This window comes from Microdochium trichocladiopsis (genome assembly GCF_020744255.1).
Source record: "Microdochium trichocladiopsis strain MPI-CAGE-CH-0230 chromosome Unknown B0I36scaffold_5, whole genome shotgun sequence".
Lineage (NCBI taxonomy): Eukaryota > Fungi > Ascomycota > Sordariomycetes > Xylariales > Microdochiaceae > Microdochium > Microdochium trichocladiopsis.
In genome coordinates this window covers 1,589,856-1,608,532 of record NW_025763548.1, presented here as the reverse complement: position 1 = coordinate 1,608,532, position 18,677 = coordinate 1,589,856, and the positions used below count along the sequence as shown (strand labels likewise).

At 53.1% G+C, this 18,677-nt stretch overlaps 9 protein-coding genes across 9 annotated transcripts; 4 read left to right on the top strand and 5 right to left on the bottom strand.

The window, feature by feature from the left end:
* Positions 1–80: 80 nt before the first annotated feature.
* B0I36DRAFT_323107 (eukaryotic translation initiation factor eif-5a) lies at positions 81–1,933 on the bottom strand. Its single transcript, XM_046153927.1, has 4 exons — positions 1,668–1,933; positions 922–1,188; positions 697–829; positions 81–617 (listed from the first exon to the last, which is right to left on the bottom strand). The coding sequence occupies exons 1-4, from the start codon at positions 1,683–1,685 to the stop codon at positions 550–552; spliced, it is 486 nt and encodes a 161-aa protein (XP_046012741.1). The 5' UTR covers positions 1,686–1,933; the 3' UTR covers positions 81–549.
* A 1,546-nt stretch (positions 1,934–3,479) lies between these two features.
* On the bottom strand, positions 3,480–4,565 carry B0I36DRAFT_323104 (uncharacterized protein). Its single transcript, XM_046153926.1, has 2 exons — positions 4,079–4,565; positions 3,480–4,031 (listed from the first exon to the last, which is right to left on the bottom strand). Exons 1-2 carry the CDS (start codon positions 4,493–4,495, stop codon positions 3,948–3,950), a joined length of 501 nt encoding a protein of 166 aa, XP_046012740.1. The 5' UTR covers positions 4,496–4,565; the 3' UTR covers positions 3,480–3,947.
* A 651-nt stretch (positions 4,566–5,216) lies between these two features.
* Positions 5,217–6,641, top strand: B0I36DRAFT_117994 (protein-tyrosine phosphatase-like protein). Its single transcript, XM_046147995.1, has 3 exons — positions 5,217–5,923; positions 5,988–6,117; positions 6,181–6,641. Exons 1-3 carry the CDS (start codon positions 5,422–5,424, stop codon positions 6,323–6,325), a joined length of 777 nt encoding a protein of 258 aa, XP_046012739.1. The 5' UTR covers positions 5,217–5,421; the 3' UTR covers positions 6,326–6,641.
* A 144-nt stretch (positions 6,642–6,785) lies between these two features.
* Positions 6,786–7,819, top strand: B0I36DRAFT_323099 (uncharacterized protein). Its single transcript, XM_046153925.1, has 3 exons — positions 6,786–7,174; positions 7,225–7,682; positions 7,760–7,819. The coding sequence occupies exons 1-2, from the start codon at positions 6,992–6,994 to the stop codon at positions 7,318–7,320; spliced, it is 279 nt and encodes a 92-aa protein (XP_046012738.1). The 5' UTR covers positions 6,786–6,991; the 3' UTR covers positions 7,321–7,682; positions 7,760–7,819.
* Positions 7,820–7,890: 71 nt separating this feature from the next.
* Positions 7,891–9,113, bottom strand: B0I36DRAFT_431244 (uncharacterized protein). Its single transcript, XM_046162579.1, has one exon. It carries the CDS (start codon positions 9,067–9,069, stop codon positions 8,038–8,040), a length of 1,032 nt encoding a protein of 343 aa, XP_046012737.1. The 5' UTR covers positions 9,070–9,113; the 3' UTR covers positions 7,891–8,037.
* Positions 9,114–10,864: 1,751 nt separating this feature from the next.
* B0I36DRAFT_288837 (uncharacterized protein) lies at positions 10,865–11,751 on the top strand (the record flags this gene model as incomplete). Its single annotated transcript, XM_046151658.1, has 1 exon — positions 10,865–11,751. The coding sequence occupies exon 1, from the start codon at positions 10,969–10,971 to the stop codon at positions 11,749–11,751; it is 783 nt and encodes a 260-aa protein (XP_046012736.1). The 5' UTR covers positions 10,865–10,968.
* Positions 11,752–11,884: 133 nt separating this feature from the next.
* Positions 11,885–12,472, bottom strand: B0I36DRAFT_349191 (uncharacterized protein; the record flags this gene model as incomplete). The annotated part of the gene is made up of 1 exon (XM_046156770.1): positions 11,885–12,472. The coding sequence occupies one exon, from the start codon at positions 12,470–12,472 to the stop codon at positions 11,885–11,887; it is 588 nt and encodes a 195-aa protein (XP_046012735.1).
* Positions 12,473–15,035: 2,563 nt separating this feature from the next.
* Positions 15,036–16,767, bottom strand: B0I36DRAFT_267727 (uncharacterized protein; the record flags this gene model as incomplete). The annotated part of the gene is made up of 3 exons (XM_046151233.1): positions 15,036–15,974; positions 16,038–16,224; positions 16,361–16,767. Coding segments are annotated over 3 exons (1,533 nt in total), but the record flags the coding sequence as incomplete, so codon positions are not given.
* A 683-nt stretch (positions 16,768–17,450) lies between these two features.
* On the top strand, positions 17,451–18,350 carry B0I36DRAFT_288834 (uncharacterized protein; the record flags this gene model as incomplete). The annotated part of the gene is made up of 2 exons (XM_046151657.1): positions 17,451–17,816; positions 17,866–18,350. 2 exons carry the CDS (start codon positions 17,451–17,453, stop codon positions 18,253–18,255), a joined length of 756 nt encoding a protein of 251 aa, XP_046012733.1. The 3' UTR covers positions 18,256–18,350.
* Between the last annotated feature and the right edge of the window lie 327 nt (positions 18,351–18,677).

Genomic DNA, 18,677 nt, shown 5'->3' with positions numbered 1-18,677 from the left:
TTCCATGTACATTTGCACAACCCGACTACCGAGATGAACGTCCGTGAAGTATTGTACCAACAACATGATGTTGCAGCGTCGTAATGCTCCTCTCTACGCCCTGTTTACGGTCGTATTTCACGCCACAGCATGGGGCTCGATGGCACCCTTTTGCAAACTGGAAGTTTTCGTTCGATATCAAATCATTCTGACCATTCTGTCACTTTGAGGCAAACATTTCACCTCAAGGCCAATATCACGAGTGACGGCGCATCGAAGCGCTTCTGAACGTTGTGTGTCATAAATTTGCGGGTTCTCCCGTCGAAGTACTTTTTTCGTGACCGTGTCATATACCTAGCAGAGAAAAAACCCAAGTTCGTCCAAACATAACCCGCTGCTCATGCAACGAACACAAGAGGAGGGGCAAATCCTCGAATGTCTATGGCTTCAAATAGAGCGTAGCGATCGTCATTCGCGACTGGCATGGCGCTTATGCCGGTGGCTGTACCGATAGGCGTCCATGCTGTCCGTGGGGCTGTTTGCAGAATCATCCATCGCAGAGCGAGACGCTTACTGCTTGGGGGCCTCCTTGGCCTCAACAGCGGCCTCCTCACCCATGGAGGTGAGAATGATGACATCTATAACAGAATGAGGTTAGACACGGTCGACCCCAGAGACTCGCCTTCATTGCGAGCAGATTATGGTGCAGAAACTTACTGGTGTCCTTCTCCTCAGTCTTGAAGAGACGGGTGATCTTGTCACCAACCTCACCATCGGGCATCTTGACGTCGTCCTTGGTGTCGCCATCCTCGTTCATCAGGGAGAGGAAACCATCGTCGGAGATGTCGAGCTATTGAGCCTCACGTGTCAGCAGCATGTCCCAGGGCGTGATGGCACGGCGAGGCAAGAGCCCCTCCGGCTAAAGACAATAGAGCAACTTACGAGCTGGTACTCGCGGCGAGAGACGTTGGGGACGTCCATGTTGTGGGTGGAAGGGCAGAGATCTTCCATCTTCTTGCCGGTGAAGATGTCGAGGGCGACCAAGTGGACCTTGGCGTGACCGTGCTTGCCGGTCTTGGAGGTCGACATGTCAACGATCTTGCAGGGGCGGCCCTTGATCAGGACGAAACCGTTCTTGCGGAGGGCCGAGCATTGCATAGGGTAGGACAGCGACGCGCCGGCATCGGCGGAGTCGAAGGTGTGCTCGTGCTGTCAGAGAGACGTGCCATGTTAGCGAGGGATGATACATTTCTTTTTTGCGAGTACGGAGCAAGCGTGTCCATCAACCGCAGATCGCAAGCGGAGAGTGGCCATCATCGTGCAATTCCTCCCACAGTGGTGAAGAGAACCCTCATGAGCAATGTGACAAAAGCCCGCGAAGACTTTCGGCGCAAGGGAAACCTGCCAACCATGCCATGCCAGCCCCGCCCCGCGAGAATGAACTTGCGAGCCACCACAACGAAGCGCGCGAGACCACAACTTTCGCCGGCGGTCCTTGATGGCGTGATTTCCACCCAAGCACTGGCCAAAGGCTTGGAGTGCGTGGGCGGAGAGACTGGCTGGTGGCTCGCAGTGCTGAAATTTGTCGGTGGGAGGAGGTGCGGGGTGATCTTCACAAGCTGCCCGCCTGGCCTTTGGACTCGCTCAAGAGGTGAAGAGGAGGGGCTAGCGGGGAGAGAGCAGCTTACCTGGGCGTCGTCGGCCATTTTGAAGGATTGGACTGGGGGAGTCTGTGGTGGTCTGGAAAAAGAGAGTTGAGGAGAATGCGACGATGGCCAACACCGGGATGGAGAGGATGGGAGAGGTGGAGTTGGTGGGAGAAGGGGAAGGGGAGGGAAGAGAAATATGCAAGTGCAGGTATTTAGGTAAGTGGGCGTGTTAAAAAGTTGCCCGCCGGCCAGGCCCAGGACAGAAGAGGGGATCTGAAAATTACTTGCTGCCCGCAGCCCGCAACGCCGCCGCCGCAGGCACGGATGGAGACCTCGACCAGACCAGCGAGGGCGACCTCGTCTGGCTGCAGGCCGCCTGGCTCGGCTCGCTGCCCCATCCGCCGCCCTTCGATCTTCGAGAGGGCGGCTGTCCGTAAGTAGGTACATACATCTGTGGCCGCCGGCACATACAACAGACGGCTCTGCGCGGTACCTTCGCCTATTGCGTTGCACCCCAGACACGAGACCAGCTTCGACGTGCCCACGGCGGGGTAGCGACCATCTATGTATCTGCAGTGACCACAGAATACCTACCATGTATCCGTGAGGCGACCACCCGCACTCCGACCCGACGCAGCAGGCCCTCAACATGGCATTGTGGTCCAATTTGTCCGCGCCCACCTCTACAGCCGCATGGCGTCTGTCTCCCGCGAGACCTGCGCTCCCTCGTGCGCTGTCAGGTGCCGGTGGGTAGCCAGCATGCAAGACAAAATTTGGCCGTGCTTCCATCGAGGACGCCGTGATTGGCCAGCACGCTGCCATTTCTGCCCCTCCATGGTGTTTTTGCAGTGTGGGCTGGCTCCATGTGGGCCGCGCCGTGCTTGTGGTGCGCGCGCTAACCCGTCCTGGCCAAGAGGCCCAGACTTCGAGGCGGTTCAAGGCTGGCAGCCCAGGGGAGCCTGGAGGGCGGCGAAGCGGATAGCAGCCTCGACGAGGCACGACAAAGGGTCCAGTCCAGTGGTGAAGGCGGCTGTCATGGACGGGCACCATAGCCTGCTCACTCAGCGGCCTGGTCTGGGTGGCTCAGGACGAGATGCGGTCTCGCCCAAAGGTCGGGACGAGACGTTTTGGACAAGTGCTACCGAGGGTGTCAACAACCCGTTGCCAGAGCAATCCCGCACATACACCCAGGCAGCTGGTTCCTTCGATGGACATGGTGCCTTTCAGGGTCTCATTCGTGGGCGCGATCTGCGAGCTGCTCCGTAGCCGCGAACGAGCAGCCGGGAACGACACAATCAATGTTCGGTGTCCTGGTGGATACCGGATCTCATCGGGAGAGCCTTGGTTGCACCAGATCAAATCCGCCCTCCACTTGAAGTGACGGCTTGAGCCGACATGCTATAGTGATCGTCTAGCCGTCCCGCGTTGAGCTGCCGTTTATACATTGGCAGCTCGCTCTGTGTGTCTATTCCCGTTGGCTCATCATTCTTCCCCGGGTCTGGTTGGGCCCTTGACAGACCCGACCCAGTTCATCGTACAGCAGCTGTGGTTGGACAAGAGCTGCCCAAGGTGTCGGTCGGTACTATGTTTTCCAATGGCACTGTGGCGCTGCCTAAACAGTCCTAGCGTGGTTTCCTCCAACGCTCGGTGGCGCCTCAGCTTGAGCTCCTGCCAAGCTCTCCAATCTGAGTTATGCAAATTTATGCTCGCTCGCCCCGACTACCGTTTGCAAAACGGTGCTTGTGAAACGTCAGCCTGTACCCTGCTCCCCAATTACGGAAGGATGCCGCAGGTAGCGACGGTAGCTGTGCTTGAAGATGCGATGGCCGCGCCACGCACATCTCCCGACTTCGACCTCGAGCGAGCACTCTTCCTAGTTCTTCTTCATACTGCTTGAAGTGTTGTATTATACGTGCGGCTACTTGCGTGGACGACTGGCACATGCTTCGTCGTCGCAATGCTCCCCCTCCCTTGCATGCTTACAGTTCTCTCTCGTCGCTTCGAATCTTCGATCAATCATATCAAATCGATCAATTCACTTCGTGCGTGCTCTTAGTGCCGCCCTACCCCTTACCCGTCTTTTGTCTGGTCTGTTAGACAAGGACGGTCTCTGTAGTCACTGTTATATCACTACTGGTCAAGAATTATGGAGAATTCGAGGTTGTCGTTAATTTTCTATCAGATAATCGGAGAGAAGTTCGCTCAGCTATTTCATTGGAGCGGGTGACAGGAGCAACGAACTCCTCCATCATCACGAGGCGCCCGAATGGCGGTAGTCATCCACAATAAGAACAGCAGATCTTACGCTTGCATGCGATTTTATACGTCAGGGCCTTGTCGGAGCCCAATACATTCTTCAACTTTGAGCGCAACAGCATCCGCCGATAATTCAGACGCGTTGATCTGCTTGTATGAGTATTTGTGTCTAACAGAATGCAGTGACAACTTACTTTATGGAAAGGCTTTCTACGGAGTGGCTTGAGGATGGCCTCGACTTCTTCTTCATAAGCAGCGGCCCTTTTGAGGCGGACCGTCGGGTCCTCATCATCCTGCAGAAGATGTCCGTGGCCGTCCCAGAAGCCCGGGATGGCATAACCCTCGCTGAGTCTCTCGCTGCCGCTGCCAATTTTGCTGTCGTCCACAGCATACACATTGGTGATGATGCCCTTGGGAGAGACCGTGAAGCAATTGGCCGTGGGAAGGTCGTCCCAGTTCGTCCGCACGGACTTGAAGCAATGTGTTTCCGAACCAAAATAGTTGGTGGCGTGTTCCTGCAGCTTTAGCAGGGCGGCGATGCTGACGACTGCCGCCGAGCCGTAGCTCAGCAGCGAGTTGCCGCCCACCCGCGGCAGCCAAAATCGATCCATGCTTGTGTGGAAAAGAAGGTTCTGAGCTTGGGCCTTGTTTTTGGTCGAGTGACGATTTGATGCATCATCGTCCGTCGGCTGGCGGAAGTTGTGAGACCCACCCGCTCAGATTGGTGGCCAGCGGCTTGGCAGGGACTGGTGCCTCTTGTGGTCAGGTCCAGGCAACTCAGTTGCAACGACAACCTTTTGAAACATTTTGCAAGCAACATAGCGGTTCCCACAAGGAGAGTGAAGTCGAAGAACCTATGTTCCATCTCAAAAGGACAACTCAAAAGACTGCTCTGAGTGTCGCCAGGCGAGTACCGACTACAAGTTGAGCTACTGGGTGCCCGAGTTGGAAAATCTGCGAGTACACACACGGCCATGCGAGCATACCTCTCTGGCAAGCCACCGTTAAGTCTCTTATTGCCATATTGGAGGACCCTTGCTCAAAGAAACAGAATCATCATGTGGACGGCCTTGAAAAGCATGGCCTCGGATAGCTGCGATAACAGCCGGCTCGGTCTACAGGACACTAGGATGAGGCTGCTTCAATGGCCCATCTTGGAACGGGTTGCAAGGGTGTTCTTCCCGCTTAGAGTGTGCTAATTACAGGCAATAGCGCGGCAGGCGTTTCCAGACCTCTTCATCACATGTCCTCAGGGGAGGCTGGTGCAACCACAACCCTGTCAAGCAAAGGGCGGGAGTGGGGGCTGACGAACGTATCGGGACGCGAGGACACCGGGTGGTCTTCCATCCGGTCTTACAGTTTATAGTAAATCACGAGGCGTTCATCGTCTACAAATTGCGTGTGAGACCCTCGTAACAGAACAAGATTGTCTGGCCCTGCACAAGGCACCCATCGACGGCAGCTTGACCACTCAAAGTAATTGCGGCGAGCCATCGACCCATCCATCACGGAAGCAGACAGCCCCAAGATCTGCACCATGGCCGACCACGCCAGCCTCCTCAAGCTCGCCGAGACAGAGGTGTCTCTGGAGATCACAAAGGAACAGTACGGTCCGGTCCTCACGAACCCGCCTTTTGTCTACCTAGACGGGACCCTCAACACCAGAGACCTCGGATTGATCCCAGACAGCCCGCTCCGCGCAGGCTTCGCGTATCGCTCTGGTCTCCTGTCCAACATCACAGACAATGGCAGGGCTGTGCTCGAGGGTAAGCTTGGCATCAAGCGCGTGTTTGACCTGCGGTCTCAGCCGGAACGAGAAAAGGCGCCCGAGCCGGTCTTCGAAGGTGTAGAGACCACGTGGATCCCGAGTACGCGACCCGGCTCGAGACTAGACCTGGCAATGTTCGCTTCAGGTGGTGGTGAGGCCGGGTACGAGGACATGTACTTGGAAGTGATTGAGGTCTATGTCCCAAGCTGGAAAGCTATCCTAGAGCACGTGCGAGACCGCCCCGACGAGCCGTTCCTAGTGCACTGCACAGGTATGCCCTCTCACAATCGAGCGCGACTTGCGCTGGAGACATTATTGACGTTTTGGTATCACAGCTGGCCGTGACAGGACTGGCGTTTTCGGCGGCCTTCTCCTGACACTTGCGGGTGCATCCGAGGAGACGGTCACGCTAGACTACCTGCTATCCAGAGTCGGTACTGAGCCAGTCCGGCTCATGCTGCTCCAGTATTTGCTTACTGAGACCGATGCAAAGAGCCAAGAAGAGGCAGGCTTCTTGAACCTCTGCAGTCTTCGCGCTTCCTCCTGGAAGGCATTCACCGATGGCGTACAGAAGAAGTATGGAGGGTTTGTCCAGTTTGCCAAGCAGGAGCTTGGATTCTCTGAAGAAGATCTTGCCACGATCAAGAAGAACGCAACAAGCCCACGTAGTTGATTTCGGGAAGAGACAACTCTGCGACTTGGGTCATTAGTAGTCGGAGAGGCGGTCGTTCCTGATTTTCACCAGCAAGGACTATCCGTGACCGGAATGAATAGAACCATGTCTCTACGTTTTTCCTCACCCGCATCGTCTCGCAGTAGACAACCAACGACACGTAATGGTGGTGCCGACATGTTCCGCGCAAGACAACGTTTACCCTGCCGATTATCCGTATGATTTTGTACGCAGGCCTGTAAGAGACGGCCACAGGCCTGTTCCCAAGAGATAGCAGTTGCGGCCGAAATCCTGAGAGCGACTCCCACTCCTTCCCTATCTGGCCTTGCCAAGTGTATAATGATGGAATGTGACTGTAAACTCCACAGTAAGGCAGATGGAGTGGGAGGCCTTCGCGTCCACAATGCCCCCCACTTTACACGTCAATGTTCAAAGGGGCTGTCGTCTGCCTTTGCCACAATCTGAAATTATCTGGCTGCTCTGGGTCGCTGAGATCATGGTGCCCGCTTCTGCCTGTGCCTCACCCACCACCAAAACCTGTTTCCTGGCTGGGCATATCGATCGCGTCAAGCCACACATGTACGTACCTCCACTCCTTGGCCCTCGACGTTCGGGAACACTGGTTCAATACCGGCTTCTCCGGCTGTGCATTGGCAGCTGGATCATATGATCGAACTGTATGTTCACAGGCTTGAACGTCTCTACTTCTTACAACTAGAAAGGACTTTGCGAAGCCGCAAGTTCGGACAGCCTAGCCGCACGGATTTATCCGCATCAGTCCGCATTTATCTGCGAGTCCTAGAACTCGACTGCTGGCGGTTGATGTTTTGGTTAAAGCACCCGCGTGGGGTAAGATTTCGCACCCATTTAATGATGTAATAAGCTAACCACAGATTCAGGACTATCGCTGGCGACACCCAAAGCCTGCAATGACTCTCTTAGAGAGAGAAATATTCATGTCGCCCGGCTTTTCAGGGAGATCTTGGGGAGGCTAAGGTCCCCGGATCCCTCTACGGAGCCACTACCGCCAAAGACAGCAAAGGATATGTATAATGAGCTCGATCCCGATAGCATATGCTCGACCCTCAGCTCGCAGGATTCCACTTCCATATTATCAGTGGCTGATTTCTGCTTCAACGTTTGATCTGTGGTATCAATATCGTTCATTCGACCCTTGGGTCCATGAGGTTGTTCCAGATAGAACATTGTAGACGGGATAATTACATACTAATGTTGCGCAACCTTCCCAGTAGAAGCGACGAAGCAATGAAGGGTCAAGCTTGTCTCCGTGCAAAGTGGATGTTGCCTTCAAGAAAAGCAGATTACTACGTATACCAAGCCATAATAGTGGGTAGGTCTGAACGACGTTAGGCGTTGATTGATGATACTAGCAGCATGAACTTGAAATAAACGAGTTCGCACGTTTACGCTCACCTCTGTTTTTAAGAGTGTTTCGAGGTTTCCACAACTCTAGTCTATGATGGTGATTAAAACATGCCATGGATCCTCGATAGCTACGGTGGTTTGTCTTGATTTCGTGAACTTCGAGGCTGAAACTTAGTCGGCGGAGATGAAAGCTACATTGCATTGTTGTGTGTCTTAGTACTAAGAAACGAATTTGTACTGCCTTGAGAGGCGCCTCCCCTCTCCCCCATCTTCGAACCTCCAGACAAAAGAGAACGAATTCATTTCAAGAGAAAAGGTGCCAAGCCTCAGCATTCCAAGTATCCTCCCCAAACTCCTCGATCATCTGCTGCTTTGTAATTTCGAGATTGTCGCGGTCCAGATCCCCAAGCGCTATCTCTGTTGGAACCCACTTCGCAAACACAGACAGGCCCACCATGTTGACCGATTTTTGGATAGATCTTGTAGGCCTTACAGCGTATATATGGCCCTGGAGCTTCGTATCTAGGTGACTTGGCTAGAAGATCAAGAACAGGCTTACCAATTGTTGCTACCGAGTGCAGGAACTCCATCTGGGTCTTCCCAGGCAGAGAGTGGAAAGACACTTCGGAATCCGCCCATTGTTGCAAAACCTTGATTCGTCCGGTCGACTCGTCCCGCTCGAGATGAGTCTCATAGTTATAGAGTTCAGTAGCTGAAGCCCGGAGCACGAATATGCGAGGACTGGTTTCTTCCCGCTTCTGGGGTTGGTGAACATTCTCGCTGTCCGATGCCTGTCTCTTGAGGCTGCGACCGTTGTCGCTGTCCGATGCTTGTCTCTTGAGGCTATGAACGTTCTTGCTGTTCGATGCCTGTCCCTCGGGGCTGTGATCGTTCTCGTTGTCCGCCGCCTGTCTCTTGAGATTGAGGTTGTTGCAGGGCTGCACTTGATGTTGCTCGCTCCAGCCAGCTCCTGTAGCATGAGACGCAGAACTTGTAGGAGGGGGTGAGCAGTCCTTGGTGTCAGCCTCTTGGCATCTGGCTCTCGAACCTTGCCCCGTGCTAGAGCTTGCGCGTTGGTATTGCAATGCGACTGGGACCTGGGGCTGCATCTGGAAACTCTCAGGTGCCCAAGACGTTGATGGCCACAAACCGTTACCGGGAGGGGGCGTCCCTGCAGCAGAGCTTGGTTGATACGGGCATCGAGCAATTGCAATTTCCGAGGGCATCGTTCGGGGAATACGAGCTGAATTAGAGGCAGCGCTGCGACGTTTGGCAATCTCGACCTCGGGAGCCTGACTGCCTGTATGATTCGCACTTTCTCCAGGCTGGCATGTTGATAGTCCCGAGCTATGCGACATGGTCTCGAGATCCAAGAGACGTATGGGTGAGGAGTATGGGTGAGGAGTATGGGTGAGGAGTATGGGTGAGGAGTATGGGTGAGGAGGATGGGTGAGGAGTGTGGGTGAGGAGTATGGGTGAGAAGCTGGAGAGGGAAGAGTAGGTCAGGACGGGGAAGGGGATGAGCATAAATAGTTGCAGAAGAGAGCGTTGGCTAGGCAAGGCTGCCTTGCTCCCGGTCGCTCGGATCTCCCCTGATCGATGCCTGTCACTCTGTACACCATCTTTGCGGACCAACACATTACCAGCAACTCGAAGACGAGAGGAGATAAGCTGATGTCACCAGAGAAAATGTTACATTGTGGCAGGTATCAGGGGGGGGCGGCGTTTGGGGGTTTGAAGCCTGCGCCAGGCCTAAAGCCATCACGAGCACAAAATATCTGCTCCTCTGCTGCATGTGACGAGTAATGATCCATTGTACAATGATAATACTTGCTCCTGACCGTCAAGATAGCGAATCTCGTGGCGAGCCGCAACTACGAAGCCCGGCGGCGGAGCTACTCAATGAGTCGTGCGACTGCGCAGAGGAAGCTCGCCCGTGAGAACCAACCTCCGTCCCGGACATGAGCTATCCCACGGCGTCCTCTTGGTGAACCAATATCAGATCAATCATCAGCCTCCCCTACAAACCAAGGCCGTTTCTTCAGAAAGATAACTTTTGGCGCGTCCATGTGAACCTTCCGGCCTGTAGCGAAGATGAGACTTGAGAGAAGGACTCCACCAACGATGCTTGAAAGAGCATGATAATCAGGAACTAAGTCCAGAAGTCGTTGTGCTGGGTTGACGTGAATGTCTTCGTCCTCCAGGCTTGCAATGGACAACTTCCTCAAAGAGGGGAGCTGCGGAATACCGAAGTCTGCAGTGCTGAGAAAGAGAGACCCTGCAGTGCTGAGAAAGAGAGACCCTGCAAACCGCCGGATCAGCGATCCTTCATCGATTACAAGGTGGGCGACCCACGGTCTGAGAGGCCAATTTGGCAGGAAAGGGTCGTCAATGAAATAGTTATAGTAGATGTCGCTGACGAATAATGCGTCGGTCTCAGGGTGATAAGGACGCGTCCAAGGGCTTGGAGCCTGAGTCTCTGTATTTTCGGATCGCGTAGAGGCCTCAACAAGCCTTAGTTTCAGTAATTTTATGGCCAGGGCTCGAGACTCCACACACGCGGAGAGTATGGATGGCGGATGTATTATGTTGACGACTAGTCCCGGATGCTCGAGTCTGTTTTCAGTCCGTTTGCTCGGCCTAAAAACACAGACACCAGGCTGAGCTTCAGCAAAACAGGCTTCTTGCCAGATCAGAAGTCGAATTTCTGCTGGAAGAAGTTGAAATTTGACGAACATGGTACAGTGCAACGCGTAAAGATCTATCCATCAATTCAAACTCTTTACAAATGATTCCGAGCTACTCAACCTAGAGCTAAAGTATTGATCAGTTGTTCGGCATGGCTGAATATGACTGGCACGATAGGCATGATTGGCTGATTCGAGTGCGTCCAGCCGCTGACGCCGAGGCTGCCGATCCCCGCGATAGCCCTTCGCAAGGCCCCTGACAATAGTTAAGGCCCCCCACAGGGCCCCTCACAGGGCCCCTCACAGGGCTCCTCACAGGACCCCTCACAGGGCCCCTCACAGGGCCCCTCACAGGGCCCCTCGCAGTAGTCAAGGCCCCTTACAGCACTCCTGTTGGTCGGAACCCTGTGCGTGGAGATGGCTTGCAACCCCGGGATCCGCTCCCATACCCATTCCAACGCCATCAACCAAGGCCATCGTTAAAAGACGGCCTTCAGTTGACCACAAACCTTGGCGTTGTCTATTCCACACTGCAACTCAGTCTACCGTTCTCTACAAGACACACTAAGGATGATGCTCGAAAAGGCGACAACTCTTTTTGAGCCTTTTTGGGTTTTCTCAACTTATGCATGTGTCTTTGTGTTTCATACATTCAGACGATCGCTCCCCATCAGACGGAAGAACTTCAACGCTTTTCGGCATCTCACTCTCATCTGTCACATTGCCATTCCAGTTGCGGAACTATTCAGCTACCATTTTCGCGCTACAAACTCCCAGCCGAGCCCAACAGCTTGTGATCTTACCTTATGCCTCGCCCATTCGTTCACCGCCTTGCGGCTTGTATCACGACTATCCGCGGGGGACAAAGTTATTGCTCGCCCGAACTACCAGTCAATCGCCTTGCTTCGCGCTACTCTCTCTCTCATCGGCTACGCTCGTGGCGATAAGTTTTACTATCGTGCCTCTATTCGAGTAATCCATGGTTTCGTGTACCCGCGGATTCTGATAAAGGCGATGTCGACCTACAAGATCCTTCCGACGCAGGCTGCCATCTATACAGCCTCTAATTTTACAGCTTCTATCATATCTCTTCATGAGACACAAGTGCTCTTTGGACCACATCTCTTTGTGATTCTCATTGGATTGAATATTTTCCTCAACCGATGGGTCGCAGCCACTGTGAATCACTGGTATCTAATGTACGTACCTCGTTTCACAGTACGCGAAAGTGTTGCATCTAACAATAGACAGGAACGGCAACACTCCACCACCAATCCTTGCTTTAGCTCTCCTACAATCTGGATTTGTGGAGAAGCAACTGCTTGTTACCAGTCGACCAATCCAACCCCATGATGAAGCTATACAGGCAGTGCCCAGCATCATGCAGTCAAGCGAATATCTTACGGACCAGCCGTCGAGCAGCTACTGACTACTACAATCCCGATGTCTTCCCCATTTCCCAGCTCTTTCCTCACTTCCTCCCCGCTCACTGGAGAGCCTGGAATTCGGTTCCGGGCTCGAAAGCCTCAATTGTTGGTTTGACCACAAGGTCCATGATCAAGTCTAGATAGCGATGGAAGTTCAGAGCAGCCGTACCAATTGAACCAGCATCCCGGGAATTTGTTTCCCCTTTGGCCTTCATCATTGCGGAATACAACTCAGTCGTGACGTTTTCTCTGCCGAACTCTGACAGCTTCCAATGTTTGAGAAATCCTACCACTTCTGAAGGTGGACTCTCCTTGAAGAACTCTCGCGCTTCGGACAAGAAGTCCAGAGAGAGGGCGTTCACAAGACTTGCGAAACAGAAACCATGTTTTGCGAATTCGGAGGCACACATTTCCTCCTCTGATTCGCCCCCGAAAGGCTCTTCCACCACTGTTGGAAGATAGATGTTTGACTTCAAGATGATTACACTGGCTCGTGGTCTTGGAGGGCTAGTAGGCCGGACAGGGAAATGGCTGGGACACACCTTATCCATGGTACATCCAACTGGGGACTCGTCGAACTCGAATGGGGGCTTGGACTGAGTGCTCAGTGATAGCGGCGATGGTGGTGCTAGTGGTTCAGAATCCATCGCTCGTCTGTTTGATAGCCCTCGACCTCCTTGCTCGATCCAGCTTCTAGTAAAGGCGGACCGACGAAACTATTTGTAGAGAGACGTTGGCCAGATCCGTCCCTCTCCTTTAGTCTATATTTGCTCTTCCAATCTATATTTATACGCTGTGGCTTAGCCGCGGAGAGCCATACGGGATTAACCCAAATTAGAAGCACTGAAATTCGAAGCTCCAGATGCTGGCTTTTAATTACCTATAACTTATAGGAAGACGATTAATCCTAACATACGTGATTCGAAAGATAAGGTTTCCCGAAAGTTGGTGGCCTGGAAAATTCAACATATGCAGCTCCCACTCATTTATGCATATCCTAGTGGTCTGCGCTACTGTTATCCAGATGATAGGGTATCTGGAAGCTTTCGACTATGCCTACTCAAATATAACCTGCCCAGCCTCTTAAGTTAACCAACCTAGCTAGCGCTATTGGAGGGGAACGCTTGGAGTTGAGGGCGTGGCAGTCTGTCAGTGGTCGTTTTGTTGTTTTGATGTCATGAGGTTCTGTTCCGGGAGATATCAAAGGCGATCAGCATATGCCTTGTCGGCTGCGTGTCTTGTTCTGTGTTTCTTCATGCTTCGCGAGCCGGAGGGTGAAAGGCGGACCTCCACCAGCGCCTGCCGGCGCTGCAATCGGTTCTCCAGCAGATGCGTAGACCGAAGACAGACACGGCTAGGCAAGGCGCGCCAGGGCATTGGACTGCTGGCCACGGACAGGGAACTTCCTGGGAAGTTACTATTTCACCTTTTGCCTACTACATTATGATCCCGACAGTAAAATACAAACGCATTCTCTGTTTTCTTTACACGTTTGACTTCAAGATGATTACGCTGTCTCGTCATCCAGGAGTGCAAGCAGCCCAGACTGGCAAGTCACTCGGAACCACCTTGTCGACTGTACATCAAGTGGTGACTTATTGAACTCGAATAATAGGCATGGACTGAGTGCTAAGCGATAGCGGCGAAGGGGTTACTAGTAGTAGCTCAGAATCCATTGTTCGTCTTCTTACCAGCGCTAGAGCTACCTGCTCGATCTAACTTCGTAGCAGAGACAGGCAGACAGGACCTCGTAGACTATTTGTAGAAGGAGGCGCGTAACCAGTTCCGTTCCTCACTTTCAGTCCAGTACGCACTTGTCCTTCAAATCCATACTTACACGTTGTGGCTCAGATATGAAAAGCTTAACGGGGTTAACCAAAAAATAGAGGTACTAAAAGTAGAAATACCAGAAGCAGGCCTTTCAGCAAACCCTTGAAGCACCGAAAGCTGCTGCAGTTGTGGTGAGCTAGCCTGCCAAGGCCGCACAGCAACTTCCCAGGAAGTTGCTCAAGGCTGCCTGAAGCCGCTTGTGTTGACTGGTGTTTGTGGCAGAGTAACTTCCTAGGAAGTCCCCCCCCCCCCCCCCCGGGGGGTTGGACCACCACACTGACCGGAAGTCGGCCGTTCCGGGGGCTTCCACATTTCTGAGTCTTTGCTTCCTCCAACCCCGCGTCGGGTAGGTTGCACGTGCTGCTGAGGAACTTCCCAGGAAGTTGCTGAGAACTTTGAGGAAGTCACTGGGCGTTTGGCTGCTGGCCACGGATAAGCAGCTTCCTGGGAAGTTGCTCATACACCTTTGTCCACCGCATTATGATTCATGCATCATACGAACCCAGTGTTTGTTTCCTTTGGCTCAAAAAAGATGCTCGCTACCTGATTCTCTTGTATACCAGCAGGGCCTTCGCAAGTTGAGGCCACATTTGCATCACCCACAGTGATGTCTAATGTCTAACTTCATCCCACGTCTCACAACTAAAGTGTCGGCGATTCCTCGCCGGCATCCTCTCGTTGAGCTGGGTTGCCTTCAAGGCTTGTGCCCACCCACACGGTGTCGTTGAGAATTTCCCCACGAATGCAATCTTCCAACTCGACCCCACGCCCTTCGGTGTTGTACAGGAACAGTGGTTTCCCTCCAAACTGGTCGCGGAGCTTGGATATAGAGGGCTCGACCAAGCTTTGCCACACCTTCTCATGTAGCAACCCACGTCCATCCCAATCATACATAATAGTGATCTCCTTCTCAATTGGCGCGGTAGCTACTACCGGAGCTGCTGTGGTTACCTGCAGATCTCCCTGACTCGGCACGGCATCTTCTACCAGATCTGCTGCAGTAACCTGCATGTCTGCCTGAATCGTCGGAGGCCCAAGCAAGAGCTGTGCAGCAGGCTCTGTATCAGGCTGCATTGGGGGTTCTGTAGCAGGCTGTATAGCGGGTTCTGTAGCAGGCTGTATAGCGGGCCGTGGCTTTTTAGCATATGGGTTATGACGTTGGTCCAACAACCTGAGACGAGCGGGCCCCGATCGCGTGAGGGCTGTAGAGGCGGGATTTAGAGAAGTGTTGCCTTCTCTCATTATTAGATCATCGTGAACTGCAATCGGGACAAGACTCAGCTGTGGTGGCGGAAGCAAGGTCTCTGGATCATTAACGTTGGCGCCACTTGCAGTTTCCTGTGGTTGTACGAAACTTTCAGTGACGTCTTGTGAGGGACATCCCCAGAAGGCACGAAACACTGAGCGTCGAACAAAAAGGGAGGTGACATCTGTGTTCAACTGTACATTACATGTGATGGTGTCGACAGTGATGCAGTCCCGATCTCTGGCATAAGCCTTTCCATACAAACGACCACATCGTCTATATGTCGGCTCGCCATTCTGACTAGTAGTTAATGGTCGTGGGGTTTCCATAAAGTCAACTTTGTGGGCTTTGTCGAAAAGCTCTCGGATCAGCTGTACGAAGCTTTCGAGGCCGGTGCCGTAATCATAATCGGGCAATGGGCGTGCTTCTAGCAGGGCCTTCAACGCGATCTCACGATCGGGATCTGCTTGGCTCAACCGTGAAATCTCCTCCGAAACGAAGCCTAGTTGCTTTGCGCGGCAAGCAAGTCGAAACCAAGTCCGCGGATCAGGCTGGAAGTTCTTTTGGTGCTCTGGCCCTTCATCTTTTAAAGGAGTCTGACCAGAAAGATCGCAAAGGTCGTTCATGACAGCGATATACAAAAAGCGAAGGTGGTTCTCGAATGCGACCTCTTCGCTCGCTGGATGCCTAGCTGGGGGTTTGAATGCTTTCCAGGCAATGGTTTGCACGGTGAATGAGCTAGGCGTCTTTCCACAAATCAACCTTTTAACTACGTGAGTGCATTCTCTCAAGTATTTGAAGTCGTTCTGGAGCGTGCGTATGGAGGGGATAAGATGCTGCACAGACGTCAGCCTATGTAAGATATTCGTACGCTCCGTCTCGTCATCGATGCATCTGAAGTTGTGATGGTCACGAATTGCGGCTTCTGCGCGAAGTTGGTCCCTTTTGGAAACGCCAGGTACAAGCAATTCAAGGCTCTGTACAGCCCGGCTGTCCACGAATTCGAGCGCGCTGGGCGAGCCCATTATATAGACCCAGGTATTGTAAATCAGTAGCAGGTAATGGACAACCTCCTGACGAGTATATATTAGCAGGCGAGTGGCACGTGGGCTTTGCCATATTCGCCTGCTACGTACCTCAATACAGTGGAAGATCTTGTTCCAGGTGCCGAGCTGAAGGTTGGGTCGCATGCCAGGTATTCTGACAACCTTCTCGAGGACTGGAGCAAGCGCCGGGTGCTTGAAGATTCTCTTCAGTATTTCCGGCTTACTTTTATCGAGCCGCGTCCACCATTTACTTGTCATCATGGAGGCTGCAAGTGAGCTAATAATCTTGTGAACGATATGACCATCGGAGTATCGCCCCTCATTGGCGTACTCGTCTATCAATATCTCCTTTGCTTTGGGCGAAAGGTCTGGCAGACATCAGCATCGGTCGTAGGCAGTATTGGCCGGACCACTAACCGGCATAGAGCTTCACTGGCCACCATGACGCCAACCTGTCGTCTTGCAGAACTGCAGCAATCCGATGGCGCCCATAGAGACCCCCTACTTGCTCCCCAGGGGGCAGATGAAGCAGAGGAGGTGAAACATTGTTCAGATCGCTGAGAGACAGGCGAGACAATGCGAGTGCGGATTCCAACATAGTGGAGGGGATAGTGGCTGCGAGGAAGTGACTGGGATTAGCCCGATCACATCCTTCATGTCGGAAGATACCGACAAGGTGATCAAGCTTCTCGGCATCGATGTCGCCGTCCGTCTGACTAAAGTAGATGCAATTGGCTGCAATCCTAGCGATACCGCAGAATTTGGAAGCGATCTCGCTTTGGAGTTCTTCAAGTTTGTGGCCTGCATTCGCTGAAGCCATCGTTGAGAAATGGGACAGTAACAGCGACCGTCAGACGTCACGAGGTTGCACTACCGACAGAAGATTGTCATTATTCTCCAAGTCTTGCCTTGGGAGCGGGTGTCCTCTTGTGGACTCCTGTGAGGAAATGGCCTACTTTATTTTTAGCGGCATAGCCTCGCCTGTAGAAGGCCCTGAATTGCAGCACTAGCAGCTGACGCTAACGGACGTTAGTGGCCCCTACCCCTTAAACCCTGCGAGCAAATGCCTGAACCCCAGGTACATCGTTCTTGGCCTGGCTCGTACCTGGCGTTGTGGTTGGTAAGCTTTTTTTAGAGCTCGCTCCAGTAGAGCCACTGCGCACTTGTACCTGAGCTCCACCGCCACGGTACCCACCGGAGCTCAAATACCCCAGCGGCTGCAAGGCCGTGGGACTTGGCCCAGTGACTGCATCTCTAGCCTCCATGCACTGAAGCACCACCATGGCTTGGAACATCGCAGGAAGCAGCCTACGCATTGGCGTTGCCAGTCCCATGGACACCTCACGCCGCCAGACCAGGTTTGTTGAGGACACAGAAGAAGACGGTCACGTCTCAACTTCGTCACGAAGAAGTTCGGAACAGGCAGCTTCTCTGTTTCTCCCTGGCTCTGCGCCGGATGCGAATCCGCGCCCACTAAAGCGTAAGGCACCCGCGGCACCAAGTATGCGACTGCCAGTGAAACACTACACGATCGAGTCACCACTAGTTCCTGTGATCAATGGAGAGCCATGGAGCCATTACGAGTTCCGGTACCGCGTAAAGTACGGTACCTCATTCGGGGTGATCACGAGTCGGGACACTTCATGCCGCCAGTTCCTCATGCGTACTATCAGCGGTCCCGACACCGACGAGAAGATACAACGCGTGCGGCAGCTCTGCCATGATAACATCGTCAAAGGCATCGAGATCTACACTTTTGAACCTGAGAGCTACATTCTCGTCTCTGAGTTCATGCCGACGACCATCCAGCACGTTTGCCGCTCGCCGAAATATCCTAACGAGTTGCAACTTAGCTCGATACTGTTCCAGGTGTGACGGAGTCCCCCGTGCTCGCTGAACTAAGCTAATGCGTGAACAGGTTCTTCAAGGGCTGCAATTCCTGCTACGATCCGAGCTGTTCTACGAACAACTCACTTGCGCAAATCTGCTGATCAGTCTCTCTGGAGATGTAAAGATCTGCGAGGTGGACAGCTGTTCGCGGTCAGGCAGTTTTGCCGCAGTTTCCAGGTCTTTCAGTAAAGTGGTCATGAAGCTGATGGATAAGGAAAAGAATTCGGAGGCAGTAATCGGGCTTACACGCCCTGGCGACTGGTCTTCGGATGCACTGAGCTTCTTCAGCTCGACAACAACAACGAGTTCTGATTTCGGGGACCTCTTGCAGCATCCATTTTTGCAAAAGAGGAAGAAAGAAGAACTCACTTGGCTTGTTCACTACGTGCTCATTACGGCACACCACAGCCGGGCTTGACATATAGGGTTGTTTCCAAATATAGATCATAGGCAGGAGTGTTGGTAGCCCAAATATAAAGTGCCAGGCTGAACCCTTCAGGCACGACTCCATCCTTTCTCTCTTCTTCATAAACCCCTCTCCACTCAGCGTCGCCGACAGCTCCTTCGGAGCAACTCAAAACCATGGCGCAGAAGTATTCTCGGCCACGCAATGGCTTAAACAACAAGCTCACAAAAGGCGTCGCGAAACGAAGAGCAGGACCGAAGAAGAAGAAATACATGGACTTGCAGCTCGACGTCCCCTCCAAGTTCGCAAATAATGACCCTGTGCCTCACAACATCGAAGCCTGCACACAGAAAGGTTACCAGAGATCGCTCGAAATCTGGGACGAGTTGTTTGTGCACTTACTTCTCGGCGTTACCATGGACCCTGCTCTGACC